General features: G+C 40.7%; 1 protein-coding gene across 2 annotated transcripts in view; it reads left to right on the top strand.

The window, feature by feature from the left end:
* LOC149190057 (uncharacterized) overlaps positions 1 to 21,536 on the top strand; it is a 174,900-nt gene that overhangs the window by 34,764 nt on the left and 118,600 nt on the right. For both annotated transcript variants that reach the window (XM_089412009.1, XM_089412010.1), the window contains exon 4: positions 5,575 to 5,695. In XM_089412009.1, the coding sequence (XP_089268135.1) occupies positions 5,575 to 5,695 (121 nt within the window). The remainder of the gene's footprint in view (positions 1 to 5,574; positions 5,696 to 21,536) is intronic.

Raw genomic sequence — 21,536 nt, 5'->3', positions numbered from 1 at the left:
CCCCGCAACCCTGCAACAATCAAACCATTCATCATATCTGCAACAAAAACTTTGATCATTCAAGCAACATTAATTTGCAACAACAACAACATCAACCTTTGTCTTCCATGCTTATCTTTTAGCAGCAAACAACTGATACCAATTTATGATACCAATTGTTAAGAGAATAATTTGATACCCAAATGTTAACTTGAGTATACTCCCCCCGTGGTTATGATCTTTCTTTGGCACTAGAATTCTGTAAACATACTTGTACAAGATGAGGAAACTTCGACAGTGAACAAATCATCATCTTTGTTCCGTCATCACTATATATACTCAGACTAACATTCTAATATGACAACGTCATCGAATTAGCGGAAATACATACTACTTAATTCTTTTACAATCTTCCACAATTCTCAACAACACCAATTTACTTTAGCAATTTCATAAACTAAGAAAAAACAAAAGGGGCATACTTCCCTTATCCTTCAGATGCATCACTTGGCATGTTCCTTTTTGTTCCTTGCATCTGTCCTTTTTGGCTTATCTTAAAGCCATCCTCTTCTTTTCAATGAAGAGGAACAAGGGATCTACTCCCCTTGAGTAGATTCTCTCTTTTTCTTCCACACTTCGGTATGCTGAGTTTTTACGTGGTCAACACCATGAGTTGGTTGCCTTCACCGATCTGCTTCTCTTGCCTGACTAAGTGACTTCCTGCCATAATTTGAGCATCCATGCATCACTGACCATTCCTCTTGTTAACACTAATTAAATCCAATCTGCAAATTACCTATTGCTATTCTTTATCATTCTCTGTGCCTGCTTTCTACAATGAAAAATTAGCAGATTTCCTACTCATTTTGACTGATTGGAGTCTTTGTCTGTTGCAACTTATATAATAGAGATCAAGCACGAGAATTTCAGGCTTTGATATGTTAATTTCTTGCTAATAATATTCAAAACCAAACACTGGTCTCTGTTGCCTCCATGCACCATTCGACCTACCACTCTTATTATTGTTGTTATAACTCTTGCACAATTGTCTTTGCTGGCTCTCAACATGATCCATACTTCTATTTGACTTGTACTTGAAAGGGGATTTCTTGCCAAGTTTGCATATAGCTACTTTGTGCCCATAATTTCCACACCTGTAGCGTTTGACATTATTGAAGAAGGGGGCAAATGAATTATTCTTGCCAAAGCTTCTACTCATCCAATTTCTTGGAGTGATACTCGCTCTCTTGGTGTTTTAGAGCTTTTGATAATTTTGCCTTTGAGGGGAAAAGGCTCTCTGTGCATGACTATGTGAAAATTCTGTTGTAGTGGCTACAACCACACCCCAAAATTTTTCCTATGCTTCGTTTTGGAGCCTCCCTCCTAAATCACAATAGCTTATCTCGCATTGACCCAGGTACTTGCGCTTTGATTGAGCCTTATCTTTTGTATTTTGGCTTGTGTTTTCTCACTTGGTGTATTGTCTAACCCACAAACTCATCCCTTGACTTGGTTTCAACCTGGTTCTAGGCTTGCATTAGTGAACTGCACAATCCTTGAGGGCAACCAGTCTTGCTCTCGGGAATTGCGCAGTCCAAGCCAGCAGTGAGCCTTCAGCGCCAAAACTACGCAGAACCAACTGATAGCCAGCTAGGGCCACTTAGCCTAGAAATTGCGCAAAAGCTTTTCTCTCAGCCGCTGCCCGATGCATGAGCCAGTGAGTTGCCAGTACTCCTCGGAACTGCGCAATCTCTCCGGGCAATGCATGGCAATTTTTCTTGAGAAAGCAAAAAGAAAAAAACATCCCTAAAAAATTGGGATCTTATATTTAGTAGTTCGGAGGTTGCACTTGAGTTATTTTGGAAATTGTCGCCAAGTGTCGCTTTTTCCTAGATTTTTGGCTTTCGTATCATAAACCCTAAATCGATCAAATCTATTTAATGGACACTGCCAGAGTTCATTTGCACATTCGATCTTGGAGCTCTGGCATTCCCGAGGAAATCTAGGAACCTTTGACACAGTCGTCGCAGTATTTCTGGGTAAGTCTTGATTTTCTAGTCTTTCGCTGTTTTTTCTAGCGCTTTTGTTTGTTTGGCTTGTGAGAATGCTGCTTTACCCATTTAGTGAATGTCTGTTGATGTTTTGATTTGTTTTAGCTTGTAGAAGTGTTGTTTTAAGTTTTGCATTGCCTTTCTTAAGTGTCGCATGCATTACCCAGTTTTTGCACTAACGATCGTCGTTGCGGCGACTCTCTCCACATGCTTCATTGTTCTTTAGTTTGATTGATTCCTGCACTCGTTTTATTTGCATGCATCATCATTCACTCAGATCTGCACCCACCATCACTTCCACCTTTAGATTTTCTTGTTTTCATGCTCCCATTAGGCAGATCTGGGCTTCCTTGGCCCAGATCTTGCTCCTCCCTGGCATGCACTGCACATTTTTGGATCTCAAGGCTCTGCCTTGGCTCTAGGAATTGCGCAGAGGCTGCCAAGGCTTGGCTCCATCTGCGTAATTCCAGGAGCCAATCCTGAGCCTTGGCCAGTGGGATTGCATAATGCACAGTCTCCCCTAGTCCAAGCCTGACTGAACTGCACACTACACAGTTCCAATGAGCAATACCTCCCCACTAGCAGCTGGGATTGCGCAATGCGCAAAACCAGCTGGCAGTCAGTCACCTCTGAGAGCCCGGATTCCGTAATTCTTCCCAACAGTTGCCCAATTTGTTGTTTGGTCTGTTCTTGAAGTGCTTTTGGTTTCAAGCTAACATTTGCATGCCATGAGTGTCCTCTCTGTCTCCAGGTACAACAATTGTTGAGCAACTCTCTAATAGTTACAGGTAACATGGCTTCCAAGAGCATTGCATCAAAGGATATTGTCAAAAGTAGCACTAGGGAAGTAGTTGAGCAGGTGTTAGTGAATTTGCTAGTTTATGCAGACACTCAACTGTTCATTGAGAAGGGCATGAAGTTAACATGGCAGGAAATCAAGGATATCTTTGCAAGGGACTTCAAGGAAGATCTAGAGGATCGGCAGGTGTATGTCAATATCCACTGGTCAGGCTTACATAAGGTTGCATGTAGGTACCCCGCCTTCCCTTGTGCGGACATCATCCACTGGATTGTCTCACACATAGATCTAGAGACTATGACATTGAGCAGTGCCAGTGGGACACAACTTGCTACCTTTAGGACAGAGAACTATCATCAGATGTATCACTTACCTCAGCCGGTGAACCGCATGGATACACTTTTCTATGCCACCCACAACTTTGTAAACACCAAAGATATTATAAAGCGCTAGGTGAAAGCGCTGTTGAAATTTAGAGCAAAACCCACTCATGTTTACAAGACTAAGTCACTTAGAAAGGCCTATCAACTCTTGATCATCTTTCCATGCTGATTGTATGGTCAAGAGAGCACGAAGACCTTTATGAAGAATTGGGTAGTTGTGTTGGACCAGTTGGTGAATGATGGGAGGCCATTCAACTAGTCGAATCTATTGGCTCTTACGTTGAAAGTCCATGTGACTAATGCCTGGAATCTGCCCAAGGATGAGCAAGCGAGATTCTACATGTTCGAGTATTTACTTGATGCAATCTGTGCCCAACATCAGTTTCCTGGGATGGGCTGGACATGGACACCCAAAGAGAATGCTGTCAACATTTATTGCAAGTTGCTTTTCGAATGTAGCTATCGAGGAGTTATGGTGAGGCTAGCTAACCTTGCATGTCCCAAAACGCGATGGAAGCAATACTTAACATTGCAGATTCGTATGCCTCACCCGGTGGCACTTTCATCAGGATGTTTGGCGGAGAGAAGCATCTGCATGTTCTACCAAGGTATGCCACAGACAAGTTGGTCATGCAAGAGGTCTCATATCACATCAAGAAGGCAACATGGCGCGCTCTTCCTTTGTGGATTAGATTGTACGAGATTAAGAGCTTGAAAGATGCGGATGGCCACTGATTTTTCTTTTTAGATTTTCACAAAATCTCTTGCACAAAATTTTATGCACTTTCTCACAGCTTAGTTCCTCGAAATTTGTGCCCAAAATATTGCCTCGAAATTTGTGCCAAAAGCTTCCTCAATTTCTGTGTTGAAGGTGACCACTGTACCTTGATTTTTGTGCCAGGATACTCCTCGAAATTTGTGTTGCCTATTGCAGCAAACCTAAAATTTCTGCCTCGAATTTCAGGCCAGGACAATGATGGAACAACCCTTGAAATTTGTGCTCAGGTGACTCGAAAATCATGTTGCTTCCCTTGATTTTAGTGCTACTGTTTGCCTCAAAAATCATGCTGTTGTTTTCCCTCCTCAAAAAACATGCCCTACCTCAACTCTCCTCAGAATTCGTGCCCTCCTTTCTCTACCGCAAATTCTCCTTAAAGTTTTCCTCTCTTCTCCTCATGCTCTCTCAAGTGTGAATTGAAGAATGAGCCTTCCTTTTCCCCTGTCTTCTTAGAAAATTGAATCCCTAAACCTAGGATCCAATGGATGAGATTTAATCCCCAAATCTCAAGATATGTGGTTGAGATTAACTCTCTCAATTACTTAAAAGCCTCGTAGTACCTTTTTCAAGTTGTGTACTTTTTTCTATTTTTCTCATAAAGTGATTTTTTACTTCACTTTAATATTAAAAAAATACACTGTGCACTTTAAAGTTTACACATAAAGTCACTTCATAAAGTACAAGTGGCTTTTATATTAGAAAAAGTACATGGTACAACACTTTTAAGTACCTTTTACACCAATGGCATTAATTTAACTCATAAATTGTTGATTTTGGGCAGCATCGGATGTGCTCTAGCCTTGAAAATTGGTGAGGAGGCTAAGGCACATGAGATCTCCAAAACGCAGAAATCGTTTGGAGAAATTCCACTTAGATGAAGAGTTATTAAAATAATTAATATTTTTAATGGGTTCCTAAGTCTAAACTTAGGAAAATAAAAATATTAATGTGTATTAATAAAATATGGGTGAGAAAGTCCTGAAACGAGCCACCTGGTCTCATATTCTTGGAAGCATCACCTAGCTTGTACAGGCCCTTGGAGTGAAGGAACTCCGACAAGGGAGATAATCTAAGGGACCCGAGCAACAATCCGGGGTTCCTCCCCTAACTTGACTTTATCACTTTTTCCAACCATCCAAGCTACCCAGGAACCAAGATTAGGGAACCCTTTTACCAGGCCTTTCCGGACAATTTAGGCACCCTTGAAAGATTTTGGAGTTAGTCTTATCCAGTCTTCAACAGAACCACCTGGCAGGTATTTTCCTTTGTTACTTTTGCCTCTAAGGAATTTTAGCAGCAAGAGCCTGAACAAAAACATAGATGAATTTTAGGTCCCAGCCCCCCTGATATATATTTTTGATGTGCCATTTTTGTTGGTGAAGATTTATCTATGTGCCTATCTATCTACCATATGTATATTCCTTTTAGAAGCACGCAATGGTAATTTTGTTTCATTTCTCCTGCTTTTCTTTGGGGTGTATTCAAATACATTTGGATGAAGTTTTTTTTAATCTTAATTGAAAAAGGTTTCCTGTCTATCTAGTGATACTGATTATTTGTTTAATCTTCATATTGGTTTGCCAGGCGACAATGGGTTAAAGAAGATGATTTGGCTAAGGATTTAAAGCTACACTCAAAACAACTTAGACGTACCTTGCGATTTTTTGAAGAGGAGAGGCTAATTACTAGAGATCATCGTCGTGAGGTTGGAATCTAATTCTTGTGTGCCTTTATAACTTAACTTATATAGAGCTGTACTAAATTAGAAAAAACAGTCTTATGTTATAAAATGTGTGGCATTTTTCTCCATAATGTGCTTACAGAACCGTTAATTGAACCTTGTACTTTCCTTTTAAACTTGAAGCATTTGATTTTTCTATTAAATATGACTGCCATTCTCTTTGTTTATTTCCTATATTTAGGGAGTGATTAAACTCTAGAAGAGAAGATGAGAGACCCATATATAAAAGATATTAGTCAGATATCTGTTATCCTGAGTTTATTCTATTAAAAATATTTAAAAGCTGCAATCAGATCACATTAAAGTAGGTGAGAGAAGAGGATGCCCAAAACATGTGCTATATTGCTGCACCTGGGAGATTGTCTACAATCAAGTGCACTAGCATAGATCCATCTTGACCCTGATCTATTATGTACTGAGAGGGATGAAATACCTAGGTTCAAACTTCTTGGTGCTTAAAAGATCTGAGGTTAAGGTGTTCTATGCTAGGTTATTATTTATTTATTTTTATGATGGTTCTTTTTCTTTTGACCTTAGATGTCTGATTCAATTTTTGTCTATTTTAATTTTTATTTTTATGACTGTATACGTACATATGTATGTACACGGGTATCTCTCCCATACTGGGCTGTAATAATACTTTGCTTCTTGGCGCAACAATTCGAGGACAGAAACTAAATTTTAGGCTCATCATTGCTACAAAAGGTGACTTAGAGCACTGTTTAAACACATGAAAACTAACAAGGAGGGAAAATTGTTCTAATTTCTCCCTTCCAGGCTCAGGGGAGGAAGCACTCTAGTCTCCCCTTGATGTATCTTTTACTTTATACTCATATTGCCCTAGATTGTTGGGTTGTGAGAATTGCAAACCTTTTATTTGAGGGGGATGGAATTTTATATTTTGTGGGCCCATGTTACCTCTTTTGTGACTTTTTCATTTATTGGGTATGGCCATACCTATGGTCAGCCCCAAAAATGCCACCTTCCTAATTTTGCAGGGCCTTGTTCATTAAGGCAGAGGCATTGCCACCATTGTTGAAGATGCACTTTAGGACGTAGGGTTTCCCATGTTATTCTTTTATACCAGATCTGATTTATTTTACTTCAACAATTTTATTAAAGTCCCAGAAAATATTCGTCTCAAATAAATTCTGAAATTGTTGATTAAACAAACACACTGGTATATTAACTCAGAAAATTAAATTGCAGCGTAAATATCATGAGAAATCAGACATATAACAGCAGAAAATTCACCCAATAACAATCTTCTTTCACTTTATTAAACTCTGGAAAATTCTGGGTTAGACCCACAAAGAAAATACACAGAAATTTTCAGTTGTATGAGAACCTGTAACTCAGCTCCCAGGGAAATTGGCCTTGTGAAGTTCAACCTGTCAGCTGGAAATTGGTCCCAAGAAATTCTCGGCTTCCTCTGGAGCCGCTTGACCTCCTCACTCTGCTCATGGCCTGCACACCTGTGCAATGCAGCCTCTCTGGATAATTCAGCCTCTTGGCTGCTGTACTTGGCCTCTCCTTTTTCCAACTCGGCTTCCTTGAATTTCTTCCTGAAATCCTCTCAACGATCTCTCCTTATTCTTCTCAGTCAAATCGAGCTTCTTACTCTTGAGAAAATTGGTTCCTCAACATAATGTGTTTTCACCTCTTCCTTAGGCTTATTTTATAATTTCGTTAAGTCAAAATCTCCAACCCTAATCTCCTAAGTGATTAATGGCTAGGATTAAATCTTAAGCCTCAGTTAAGATCAATGGTTGAGATTATAGTTAAGTGACAAGTCACTTAAATAATTTAATTATTTAATATTTATCCTTAGAACTTTGACATATAATGGAAAAACTGAGAGGGAGGTGAATCATTATTTCACTTCAATTAATTAATTTTTAATCTTCAGAGCATTAATTAACATTAGTATCAAATCAAAACATAAATCAAAAACGCCATTCAACAATGCAAAATATCAAAGATAGTAGACACGATATTTTTAGGTGGAAATGCTTCCGGGAGAAAAACCACCAAACGCTTCTTAATATAGGTCTTTAAAAATTACATCAATAAGAAGCTCCAACTTCTAGGATTTATCAGCTCCAATTGAAAGGATGCTCCAACGCATTGGTTTACCAGCTCCAACTGGAAGGACGCTCCAATGCCCTGGTTTACCAGCTCCAACTAGAAGGATGCTTCAACGCCCTAGTTTACCAACTGCAATGGGAAGGATGGTCGAACACTCTATACAGGGTCCAACCTGCCCTAACACCACCCTGCCACCCTGAAGTGTTCTCAGGCTCCCACCTGAAGGCGACTCTACTCTCCGCCTTGCACCGCCATGCCACCCTACTCAACAAGCTACCACTTGCCTTGAAGGCTCCTACATTCAATTCACCATAACGGACCACGTTTCATATATTTTCAGACTAGATCCACCTCTGCTCAATAAATAATATCAAACTGCAATGCAATCTCTACTCATTAAAATAAATGAAACAAATTGTTGAGTTTGTCGATTTGTAATAATAACAACTTCCTTTGTTCAAAAGATCAAACCTGTCAACTCAGTCAAGCTCTGCTCAAGCTACATCAACTTGTCAAATTACATCAAATATTCAGCCATAAATATGCTATTATCACCCTAGTTCAGTAAGTAAGATAGAAGCACCGTAAACCTTGGCACTCATCAGATGCCCACACAATTTTTGGCAAACCCTAACTTAACAATAACAACATTATCACAATCTCATTAATACATAATATCTCTCAAACTTTACATTGTTACCAAACTTTTCTGCCCATCAATACAACCTATCAGCACTCGCCTTACTGTCAATCATATCCCTCTCTGCTAATGATGAGATGAAGCCCTAGTAGTATATTTTTTAGACTTCGAAGGCATGTTATGGTCCAATAGCATATGCTCTCTCTCTATATGTATTCATCCAGTGATATATCATAGATACATGATTTCTCAATAACCCTTATTTGATGTTATGTATACATTGGAGAGCCAAACTCCATAAAACTTCAGAACTGCCTCTTAATAATTTTGGTACGGTAAAGACATCTGTCAAAATTTTCTTGAAACTTTGCAACTACTGAGATGAATTTACTGCAAAATCAAGGCAACTGAAAACTGAAGCCAAGCTTAACTTTCACCAAGATAGAGAGTTTCTTAACATTTAACATGCAACATAAAATAGTTGAGATAAAAACACATACAAATTTGACACCACTGTTTTACCCAGGAGACCCAAATGGGAAAACCTGCATTCTTTGTTGTGGTCTTCTTATTGATTGTTCTTTGAGCAAATAAACCTTTTACAATTCAATGCGCTGCCGCTGTAGCCAACAAATAACATCTGAAACATATTTTGGCTTTCTTCTCACTAATCTCAGCTCCACAATGAAGGAAAATCACACAGCCATAAAACCATATACACAACAAATTAACACACAAACATTAAACTGGCGGAAAAGGCAGAGAGCCATCATGTGGTCTCTCATGCTCATGTAATTCTCTCTTCTATTCAAATAATTTAATAATACATTTAAATACATGAGCAAGTGGTCTTAAGATAGTGCATCTATCTTAGACTTACTTGGTTGAGACATTTTCTCAACTTACACACTAATTTAGGAGAGCTAGTTGGAGAGAATCTCTCATCCAAACTAGAATCCTTGGTTTGAAGAATTCTCATGATTTTATTTAGTGAATTGGATTTATTATTGATTTTTAAGAGAGTGAGGCTAACATTCCCCCCCCCTCAATGATAAATGCAAAACGAACAAAGAATCGTCTTCTAAGTTCTCAAGTTGTTCCTTGGAAAAAAAAACTGCCTCAAAAACCGCCAAAGCTGGATGCTGGAAAAAATTCAAATCTGAAGAGAACATGAATCAGCTGCATGTCTGATTCATCTCCGAATGTTGCTTGACAACTCCATCATGTGCCAAGTTGCAAAAGGATCCAACTGTCCTTTGCTTGAAAATAGTATCCGGTGTCCACTGACACAATTTGATGAACGCCCACTGGCGTATTTGCTGATGATGATCGCCCACTGGCTGATGACTTTGAAAAACAACTCACTGTTGCTTTTGCTGTGTTTGAAAAACTGCTCACTGCAGCTTTTGTTGTTGATGCCCACTCGCTGATTTGAAGATGCCCACTGGCTACTTCGCTGATGTTGTCGAGACTTTCAGTCTGACAACCACTTGTCAATTTCATTGACATTTTCCCCCTTTTTCAGCTGAAAGGAGAGACAATCATCTGCATTTGATATTTGAACTCCCCCCCTTCAGGTGTAGGAGAGTTTCACTGTTGTACTCCCCCGTTCAACTGCACGAGAGTACCATCGTCATTTGACTGTTGGCTGCAATATGTGTGAGTGAATCCGATTGTAAAACTTGTACAATCTTCTAGATGTGGATGACCATTCCCAGGTATCAATCCATGAATAATTTATCTTTAATCTGGCAGGTTGGTCTTGTTTGCAGCATTTCTTTGATGAATGATTCTGCTTGCCACAATGGTGACAAGGATGGAGATCAAAGCACTGATCTTCGAGATGATCGTTTCTTTGACAATGAGAACATGTCGGTTTGTCTACAACTTGAGTTTGTGTGCACTTTCAGTTTGTGTGCATTGATGTCTGTCTGCAACTTCAGTTTGTGTGCATTCACGTCGGTATGCAAGTTGCTGAGAATTTGCTGAGGTGATTTGTTCAAGTAATCCGGCACTGACGAACTGAATGGGCTTTGAATAATTAGGGATATGTAAGTTGTCGTCATCTTCGACATATCCTAAGCCGCGTTGATTTCGATTACTTTGGATTTCTTCCCATGGCTTGATGATGGGTTTGGAAGAAAGTTGCACTGGAACAACTTCAACACTTGAAGCTGGTTGGATGAATGAGTTCGAATGATCAGCTGTATCTGGAAAAGACTTGGAAGCAACACGCTTCTCTTGCAACTCAATTCTCTGCAGTTGCGATTCTAGTTGAAGGAACTCAATCGTTTCATGTGCATGTTGAAGATGCACTTGAATGTCAGCAAGAGTGGTTTTGCTGATGTGCACCATGTCGTCGGTTGATGATAACATTAAATTGTGAAGAATTTGGGACAGCTGAATGTGTGTCGCCATGTTGTCTTGCTTACTTTGAAGGTAGGCTCGCTTGGTGTAGAAGTCGTGCTTGAAAATTGCGCACTTGAGTTGATCACTGAAATGATAGGCTTGCTTGTATTGTTTGCTGATTGTTGATGCTTTAAACACTTGCTTGAATTGTTGACTTGACGCTCGCTTGATGACGATCACTTTGCTTGAAAGGAACTTTATGAATGCTGTAATGAACTTTACATAGGCTCGCTTGTTGTGCGTGAGGCTAACACAAATTTTTTTCAGCTTCTCACTGCTCTCAACCCTGTGTTTTGATCTCGGCTTGCTCAGGGTTGTAGGGGAGCGCCCCCCCTCACGTCCCCGCTCCCAATTCACGCTTCGGGCGGGAGCTAGTCGGGAATGCGCTCCTGACAAAAAAAACGCTCCTTGTTTTTTCGGGAGCGTTTAGGGGAGCGGCCGACAGTGTTCGTTCCTTGACTGCTCCCATATGCTCCGGGAGCGATCGCTCCCCCCTCTGAAAAAACACTCCGTCCCAAAAAAGGCGCGTGGCCGGGAGGAGGGCGACGACATGCGGTGGAGGAGGAGAGAAGAAAGGGAGGAAAAGGAGGGAAAGGGGAGGGATAAAACTTAAAAGCATAAATAAACCTTCCCCCCTCCCCATTATTTACTTCATCCATTGGGAGTAAGAGGAGCAAGAGAGTTTGGAGCTTTGAGAGAGGAGCTTGGTGAGAGAGGAGCTTGGAGGAGCTTGAGGAGCTTGCAAGGGGAGATTGGAGCTTGGGATTGAAAGCAAAAGAGGTAGGATCTACATTCTAATCTAGCATTTTTTTTTGTTCATTGTAAATATTTTTTTTCTCTATTTCCCATTCCCATTCCTCTATTTTTTTGTAGATTCAAAACATCAAAGTTCAAACATCATGGTTATATGGCTTGGCATTTTCTTCTTCTTGGTTCCTTTTTTGGTTATCATGGTGTTGGAGAGTAGAAAAAGGAGGGTTGATCAAGAAGAGGATGAAGGAATGGGTTATAGTGGATTTGATGAAAATCTTGGAGAGGAGTAGCTTGGTGAGGAGGAAGAGAGTGAACATGTTCAACCCAAAAAACTAAACAAGACCAAACCCCATTGTGGAAATATGTTTCTAGGGAAGGAGGGAAAGGGGGTGGAACCACTAAATTTAATAGGCTCCATTGCAACAAAACTTACACAGGTTTATACACCCGTGCCAAAAGGCACCTCTGTGGGAAAAGGTCATGGGATGATGATAAACCAATAGTTATAAAAAAACTTACACAGGTTCATACACCTGTGCCAGAAGGCACCTCTGTGGGAAAAGTTCATGGGATGAAGATAAACCAGTAGGAATCAAAACTTGTACAAGTGTGTTAGCAACAGATAGAGCCAAATACATAAGGGAAGAGGAGGAAGCCCAATACAAATCTAAAAAATCAAAGGGTTTCTTTGAACATAGCTCACAATCACATCAACATGCACAAAGAACTCCTTCAGCATCCTCCCATGGCAGTGGATATGGAGGCACAGGACCAAACATCTCTTTAAGGTGTAGAACCATATCAGATTTCCTTGATGAAGGGTGTAGGAATGATGTGGATTCAAAAATTACCGGTTTCTCTATGCATGTGGGATACCATTCAATGTTCTTCGCTCACCTTATTGGCATGAAATGGTTTCTGCCATAAATGATGCCCCTAAAGGATACAAGAGCCCTGGGTATGACAAGGCTAGAACCGTTGGACTTGATCATGAAAAAGCAAAAATATCACATTCTTTGAGTAGAATGACAAATTCTTGGACTGAGCATGGGGTGTCCATTGTATCTGATGGATGGTCAAATCAAAATGTAAAAGGAAAAGGGAGGAAAAGGAGGGAAAGGGGAGGGATAAAACTTAAAAGCATAAATAAACCCTCCCCCCTCCCCATTATTTACTTCATCCATTGGGAGTAAGAGGAGCAAGAGAGTTTGGAGCTTTGAGAGAGGAGCTTGGTGAGAGAGGAGCTTGGAGGAGCTTGCAAGGGGAGATTGGAGCTTGGGATTGAAAGCAAAAGAGGTAGGATCTACATTCTAATCTAGCATTTTTTTTTGTTCATTGTAAATTTTTTTTTTTCTCTATTTCCCATTCCCATTCCTCTATTTTTTTGTAGATTCAAAACATCAAAGTTCAAACATCATGGTTATATGGCTTGGCATTTTCTTCTTCTTGGTTCCTTTTTTGGTTATCATGGTGTTGGAAAGTAGAAAAAGGAAGGTTGATCAAGAAGAGGATGAAGAAATGGGTTATAGTGGATTTGATGAAAATCTTGGAGAGGAGTAGCTTGGTGAGGAGGAAGAGAGTGAACATGATTCAACCCAAAAAACTAAACAAGACCAAACCCCATTGTGGAAATATGTTTCTAGGGAAGGAGGGAAAGGGGGTGGAACCACTAAATTTAATAGGCTCCATTGCAACAAAACTTACACAGGTTTATACACCCGTGCCAAAAGGCACCTCTGTGGGAAAAGGTCATGGGATGATGATAAACCAATAGGAATAAAAAACTTACACAGGTTCATACACCTGTGCCAGAAGGCACCTCTGTGGGAAAAGTTCATGGGATGAAGATAAACCAATAGGAATCAAAACTTGTACAAGTGTGTTAGCAACAGATAGAGCCAAATACACAAGGGAAGAGGAGGAAGCCCAATACAAATCTAAAAAAGCAAAGGGTTTCTTTAAACATAGCTCACAATCACATCAACATACACAAAGAACTCCTTCAGCATCCTCCCATAGCAGTGGATATGGAGGCACAGGACCAAACATCTCTTTAAGGTGTAGAACCATATCAGATTTCCTTGATGAAGGGTGTAGGAATGATGTGGATTCAAAAATTACCGGTTTCTCTATGCATGTGGGATAACATTCAATGTTCTTCGCTCACCTTATTGGCATGAAATGGTTTCTGCCATAAATGATGCTCCTAAAGGATACAAGAGCCCTGGGTATGACAAGGCTAGAACCGTTGGAGTTGATCATGAAAAAGCAAAAATATCACATTCTTTGGGTAGAATGACAAATTCTTGGACTGAGCATGGGGTGTCCATTGTATCTGATGGATGGACAAATGTAAAAGGCAAGCCATTGATAAGTGTTCTTGTTGTGTCTGTTAGTGGTGCCATCTTTCTTTCAGCATATGATTACTCAGAGAAGTTCAAGACTGGCATCAACATTGCAGAACCATTACTTGAAACAATTGAATGTATTGGGCCATACAATGTCATCCAAGTCATCATTGATAATGCTGCTAATTGTAAGGCAGCAGGAGCAATTATTGAGGATAAATACCCCAACATATTTTGGTCTGGGTGTTTGGTTCACACAATGAACCTTTTGATGCATGATATTATTAAGAACAAAAACCAACAATACAAATGGATTGGTGATTTGTACAAGAGAGGCAAACAAATGATAAAATTTATTACAAATCATAGCAATACCCATGGGCTTTTCCACAGTCACTCAAGATTGGAGCTGTTGAAGATTGCGAAGACTAGATTTGCTACCTATTACTTCACCTTCAGACGCCTTTTGACGGTAAGAGAGTCATTGGCTAGCATGGTATCAAGTCCACACTAGCAGGTATTAACGAAAAGGGCTACAAATGCAGCTGACAAGCATGGTTTTGAACAGGTTGAGGAGACCGCTCTTGATGGTCTATTTTGGGCATGTGAGGCAAGTATTGGAAATCACCAAGCCCATTTATAACATGATTCGTTTTGTAGATACAGATAAACCAGTGATTGGGGAGGTGTATGAGTAGTTGGATACCATGTTGGGGCAAATAAAAGATATTGTTCAGAAGGATGATCCCAACTTGTATACACTGATTCACAATTATGTGTACACGATGGAATAAACTTAATGTTCCACTACATGCGTTGGTGTATATCCTTATGCCAAAATACTACTCTCCATCTTGGTTGGGCCAACCTGCACCTGGGGGTGGGGTTAGGGTTAAATCCCATACAGATCCAGAGGTATCTTTAGGATATATGAAAGCATTAGACAAGTTGGTACTTGATAGGGAGAAGTGTGCTATTCCGCGTCTTGAATTAGGCAGATACTTCAGTTGCACTGGTTTGTTTGGTTCTTTGTGTGTAATGGATGATAAAGACAAATTTGATGCTCTCACATGGTGGGAAGCATATCCCAAAAAAAGTTCTCTCACAGGTTGTAAATACTTCTTCTGCAGAGAGGTGTTGGAGCACCTACAACTTCATACATAATGTGAAAAGAAACAGACTCAATGAAAACCGAGCATAAACGTTGGTTTATGTGCACTACAACTTGAGGTTGTTGAGTCATTATTGTGATCAAGCTTATGAGGATCCAACATATAAAATTTGTGACAACCACCCAAAGGACGATAATTTGGAGGATTAAATCTTGAAGAATTGGTAGTAGAACTTATGAGAGATGAAGATGAAACAATAACCATGCCACCCCCACCATCCAGTAGCAGTGCCCAGGTTCCATGTCTTGTTCCTTTGCTGTCGTCGCCTCCATGTACACCCTCACGTGGAAGGCATTTGCCGTCTGGTTCTGGTCGTGGGACTGTGCGGGAGGAAATTCCTAGAATACCACCACGATCTGATCAGAAATTAGACATTATTCGTGGCAGCAAGAGGAAGCTATAGATGATAGATTTACTTGTCTTTTCTAGTTTCTAGTAGTTTTAACTTTTAATAACTATTGACTCTTTCATATTTATTATGATATTTTTTGTAAACAATATATGACAATTTAAGTTTGAATTTGGCAATTATAACTCATTGGTAATGAATTATGAATATGATGCTTCGTGAAAGTTGAAAGTTATTTCATTTCATGTTAGATATTCTTTGTTGTAATGGTTACACTTAGCGTACAAGTACAACTTTGGTCATCAATTATGATAAATGTTATATATTGAATTTTGAAAGCTTGAAACTTTAAGATTGATGAATCATGAGAGTCAATATGTTGTATGTTACTAACTTGTGGACGTGGTTGATGAAGATTATAACTTCTAGATGATTGTTGTTATATAGTTCAATCTATGTTTTTTATATCTAATTCATCATTCTACATGCTTTTGTTGACATATATGCATCAAAATATAAAAAATATATTATATAAAAAACTCTCCTGAAATCGCTCCCATACCGAGAGCTTTTGAAAATGTTGCTCCCACTCTTTCTTCTGCTGCTCCTGCTTCCGCTTCTGCTCCCCATTTTCGATCCCGCTCCCAAGTAACCTTGTGCTCACACAATTGTTCCCTGCTGAAACTTTTTTTGGCATGCTCCTTGAATTCCTAATCTTCGCTCCTTAACCAACGACCTATACGATCAACAAAGAATTATCAAACTTTGTGCCTTCGTCCTTCTCTTGCCTTAATAGACTTTCGATGCATGAAATAAAGCTAAGTATGAATGGATGTTCACACAAGTGCAACAAGTTCCCTTTGCCAGTTAACTGGAGCAAGTCTCAGTTGCATTTGGATTGGCTCTCAGTGAACTTGCTCAAGTTGCTTCTTGATTTCCTCTAGTCGTGAACTGAGTTAACTGAGGACTTAACTTGTCCTCTCTTTACTTGTCATGGAAGTCTTAACTCGTCCTAGTTGAACTTGTCTCTGTAGTCTTAACTCTTCCTAATTGGACTTGTTTCTGCCACCTCATCTTGTAGTCTAACGGAAAAAGACTCCAACGAACTAAAGTTCCAACACTGCGCATGCAGTCTACTGATGACCATTTCTGTGAACTAGAAATAAACTCATCACAATTGAATTCTAACTTATGAATTCTCATTGATGCTAGAGAAAGACAATTTGAAGTCTTTATTGGCTAAGGCACAAGCCATAATCCTTCCTTCGCTACATTTTCAACACTCCCTCTTAGCGAGTGTTGAAGATGGGATTCTGTACAACTCCCATCTTATCTCTGAAAAACATGAACATGCCTTTGATTAAGGCCTTGATCAAGATGTCTGCAACCTGCTCATCTGTGGGAATGTACAGTAGCTTTACTATCCCTTTCTACATACAATCCCTGAGATGATGGTACCTAATCTCGATGTGCTTGGAACGATCATGAAAACCTAGATTCTCAAAGAGCTTAATGCAACACTAATTGTCATAGCATATCACAGTGGGCTCCAACTCCTTGAAAAGACCCTCATTCAACTTCCTCATCCAGATGGCTTCACATGCTGCCAAGCTAGCAACCATGTATTCAGCCTCTGCTGAACTGAGAGCAACTAATCTTTGCTTCGTGCTGAATCAGGAAAACATCTGCTAACCCAATGTTGAAGATGCAACCTGAAGTACCTTTTCGATCTATGTAGCTCCTTGCCCAATCTGCATCTGTGAAGCCCTCAAGACTCATTCGATCAACTTGTCTGTACCATAACCCATAATCTGTTGTGCCCTTGAGATACCTCAAGACATCCTTGGAAATAACCCAGTGAACTCTGGTAGGCACCATCATGAACTGTCTCAACTGGTTCACTGCAAAACATGTTACACTGTGTGTTGACTAAGTACATCAACGACCTAATGAGTTGCCTGTACAATGTGTCATATACTCGTTCTGCTCCACTAGTGTCCACCTTCCTTCAACTTGTCTAGAGGAGTGGTCATGGGCTTGCAATCCCGCATATGAAACCTCTTGAGAATCTTTGTAGTGTGCTTCCCTTGCCCCAAGAAGATTTCCCCATCACCTTGCCATACCTATAGCCCAAGGAAATAGTGCATAAACCTTATTTACTTCATCTCAAACTCTCTTGCAAGATCTGCCTTGCAATCCTGAATCAAGCTGTTAAGATAAGATCGTCAACATAAAGCACTATAATGAGTGGAAACACTCCAATCGTGATTTAGTACAGGTTGGCATCTGCCTCACTCTTAGTGAAGCCCAATCCTTGAAGGTAGTTGTCAATACGAGGCTCTCGGTGCCTGCTTGAGACTGCAAAAAGTTCTCTTCAACAAACAAACATGAGTGTCTCTGTTGAAAGTCTCAAACCCCTCTTTTTGCTCCATATAAATCTCTTGCTCATCCACCCCGTTGAGGAATGTTGTCTTCACGTCGTTGTGTGGATCTGCCACCCCATCCGAGCTGCAAGAGCCAGAATTGTCCTGATGGATGAATAACGAGCCACTAGAGCAAACATCTCCTCGTAGTCAATGCCCTCAACCTGTGAGAAGCCCTTGGCCACAAACTTGACCTTGTACTTCTCCACACTCCCATCTGCTCCATGTTTCACCTTGTACACCCAACGTGAGCCTACCAGTGATTTGCCCTGTGGACGTGGCACAATCTCCAAGACATCGTTCTTCATGATGGAGGAATATTCCTCCACTAGGGCATCCCGCCAAACTTGCTGAGAGGCTGCCTGATAAAAAGAAGGCCCTGAGTCTAACAACTCAGTTATCAATGCCATGTATCCGGTGTACCTCTGTGGTTGCTTGCTTTTGCCTAAATGTAGTATCAACTCACTCTTGGGCCTTCTAAATCAACTTCTCAGGCCACTTGGCTCTCTTCCTCCCTGTGCTGGGAGTCATTGACTGAGTGGCTACCTCCACTCATCCTAGCCTCTCCTCCACATCCTGCAATGACTCCTTGTCATCCTGCTGTACGACTTCTTGCCACCTGGATGAGACTTAGTCTGTGGTACTGGCTGAGCTTCCTGCTTAGGAGCGAGCAACTCCTCCTTGGGCACTCCAACTTGCTCTTGCTCCAAGGACTCCCTTAGAGCTCTGTCCTCCTCAAACCTCATGTTTTGCTTGATAACTTTCATCTTAAGTGATAGTGTGTACACCTTGTATGCTTGAGGTGTCTCATAGTAACCAACGAAAATTCCCTTTCCATTGTGGGCGCCAGTTTCTTCCTGCTCTCTTTGGAACATGGCAGTAAACTCTTGTCCCAAAGATGTAGAAGTGATAAACATCAGACTTCTTGCCTTTGAAATCCTCCTCTGATGTAACTTGTCCAAGCACCTTGTGTGGGCTTCTGTTCTGCAGAAATACTGCAGCATTGCATGCCTCTGCCCAAAAGAACATGGGAAACCCTTGGTCATGCAACATAGCTACAACTGCTCCAACTATGGTATGGTTCTTCCTCTCAGCCACCCCATTCTGCTGAAGATTGTGGGGTGTTGTAAATTCTCTCCTAATGCTCTCTTTGGCAGACACATTACTGAAAGCATATTCCTCGCCATTGCCACTTAATGCTTTGATCATCTTCCTGGTTTGGTTTTCTACCAAGGCCTTAAAGTCCAGGAAATTGGAGAAGATCTTTTCCTTTTTCTTCAAAAAGAAGATCAATATTTTCCATGAATAGTCATCTATGAAAAAGACAATACCTGTGTCTTATGAGGGATGGAGAAGAGAAGGGCCTGTTACCCACCACCTGTGGGTAGTATTCATAGGAGATTTTTTTTTTCTCCTAGATGGTTCTTAGCGGGCAACCAACAACCTCTTGCAGCCCCCAAAAAGTTTGATCTTCCATTATCTCTGCACCCTGAGCCAGCCATGTGGTCCCTCGCACATCTGTTGTGAATGTATGTGTGAAGATTCCTGAATTTAACACATCAGAAACCCCTACTGCAATTACTGGTTTACAATCTCCTACTTGTTCTTTACATTAACAAGTTATTTAATTGCATAAACATCGAAGTAAACACTATTGCAGCCTTCACAGATATACAGATCATGCACTGAAATAAACAAAAACAATAACACAAGGGACACTATTATTTTTGGACAATCATCCCAGGAAAAACCCAATTCGGGAAAACTGGTGCAGCATATAGAGGGTTTGTATTATTAAGCAGATTTCGTGAATACAACTAGGGTGCCAGAAATGGCTCACCCAACAGAGAATATCCTCGGCATTAGTACCTCTATTCGGAGATAGATATTCCGACAAATCACCAATCACATAATCAAACCCCACAGTGACTTCGGTTGTTCCCTATGCTAGACAGCGAAAGTTGCTCCAAGTGCTGCTATGGAACTACGTCACTCCTCTAGGAGTTGCATCATCCTATCCCGACTCTGAATCTGTTGATTTGCTCCTAGTCTGCCCCACATAATCTCCCTAGCGCTGCCTCTGAGGCCCAACATCAGCGTCTACGGCTTCTGCGTCACCTGCGCCACCCTTTTGTGTCCTCTGCGTCAACTCTTCAGCCTTTGCGTCAGCCCTTCTAGGGCCTGCGCTCTCTCTCTTGACACTGCACTGCCTCTTTGCTATGTATTCTTCAGTCTCAGATGAAAATACCTTGCTGAATTGCCCCTCACTGTAGCTCTGATCATTAACTCTATTTCCTCAACAAACCACGCCTCAAAAAATCAAATTCTTTGATCACTTGGTGTATTTCCAACTGACCCTCAAGCCTTCTCTTATACTTTTCCTATTGACGAATCAACGATCGAGATTAAGTCCCTAATCAACGACTAAGATTAGAACTAGCTTGATTCTCATCACTTAGAATTTTCTCACCCATATTTTATTAATACACATTAATATTTTTATTTTGCCAAGTTTAGACTTAGGGACCCATTAAAAATATTAATTATTTTAATATCTCTTCATCTGGGTGGAATTTCTTCAAATGATTTCTAGGTCTTGGAGATCTCATGTCCCTTAGTCTCTCTACCAAATTTCATGGCTAGAGCACATCCAATGTTACCCAAAATCAACAGTATGTTTGAAGGTGGGCCTCCTGACCCCAAAGGTATGGCTTTTCATTGGTATAGTTGAGTAGCTTTTCTTACTTGTCATGGCAACTTTTGGGCATGGATTGGTGGGGCGATTTGGTGAAAAAGGTTGGTTAGGTCTATATTCTTGTCTCCACTGCTCCATTTTGTGGTTATCCTTGTATCCTAGTCTCGTGGGATCTCCTTTACTGACCATTAGCTTTAGGGATGGCACTACATGGGAAATCCCGATTTTGGTTGCATGGTCCCGCTTCTTGATATCACCTACATTACTCCCCTTCCACTCATTTTAGCCCCATTCATCTCTTTTCCCATTCGGGTCCACATGTGTCCATTGGGTCCTCTTAGGGTTAGACTCCCCCTCCCCTTGTCCACACCTTGGGCCAGGCCTGGAACGATGCCCCAGAGGTTGATGTAGTTGAAAAGAAAATAAAAAGCATAATTTGGCCACTCTCAACAGGAATTGTACCAGAAAATGCAAAAGATGGTCGGGACCTCTGTTTTACAACCCGCCCGTTTCGACTCCGACTCGGCCGTTTCGAACCGAGTCATTACCCTGAACTTTGACCCGGCCAGCTAACCGGCTCGGTTGACCGAGTCACATATGACTCGGCCGAGTCATCCAATGACTCGGCCGAGTCATATGTGACTCGGTCAACCCGGCCGGGTCCGTTATGACTCGGCCGAGTCAATGCATTCCGGCTGGGCAGCGAAACAGTTAGAAAAATTTCAATTTTTTTGTGATTTTTGATAAAGTTAAATTCAGTTTATGGATTCCAAAGGGTCATGCTTCTGTAGACTGTGATGGAAACTACTTAGTGTGAATACAATGTTATATCTTCTGGGTAGGCTATGTAATAAAATAGCCTTGGTGTCATTTTCTTCTTTTTTATGTGTCTGCTTGTTGTATTAATGCATTAAGATGACAAGATAGT

This window comes from Pinus tabuliformis, chromosome 3_1 (assembly GCF_031772625.1).
Source record: "Pinus tabuliformis cultivar Carrire ecotype Pingquan chromosome 3_1, CPIR1, whole genome shotgun sequence".
NCBI lineage: Eukaryota > Viridiplantae > Streptophyta > Pinopsida > Pinales > Pinaceae > Pinus > Pinus tabuliformis.
The sequence above is the reverse complement of the archived record's forward strand: the minus strand, read 5'-3'. Positions and strand labels throughout refer to the sequence as shown.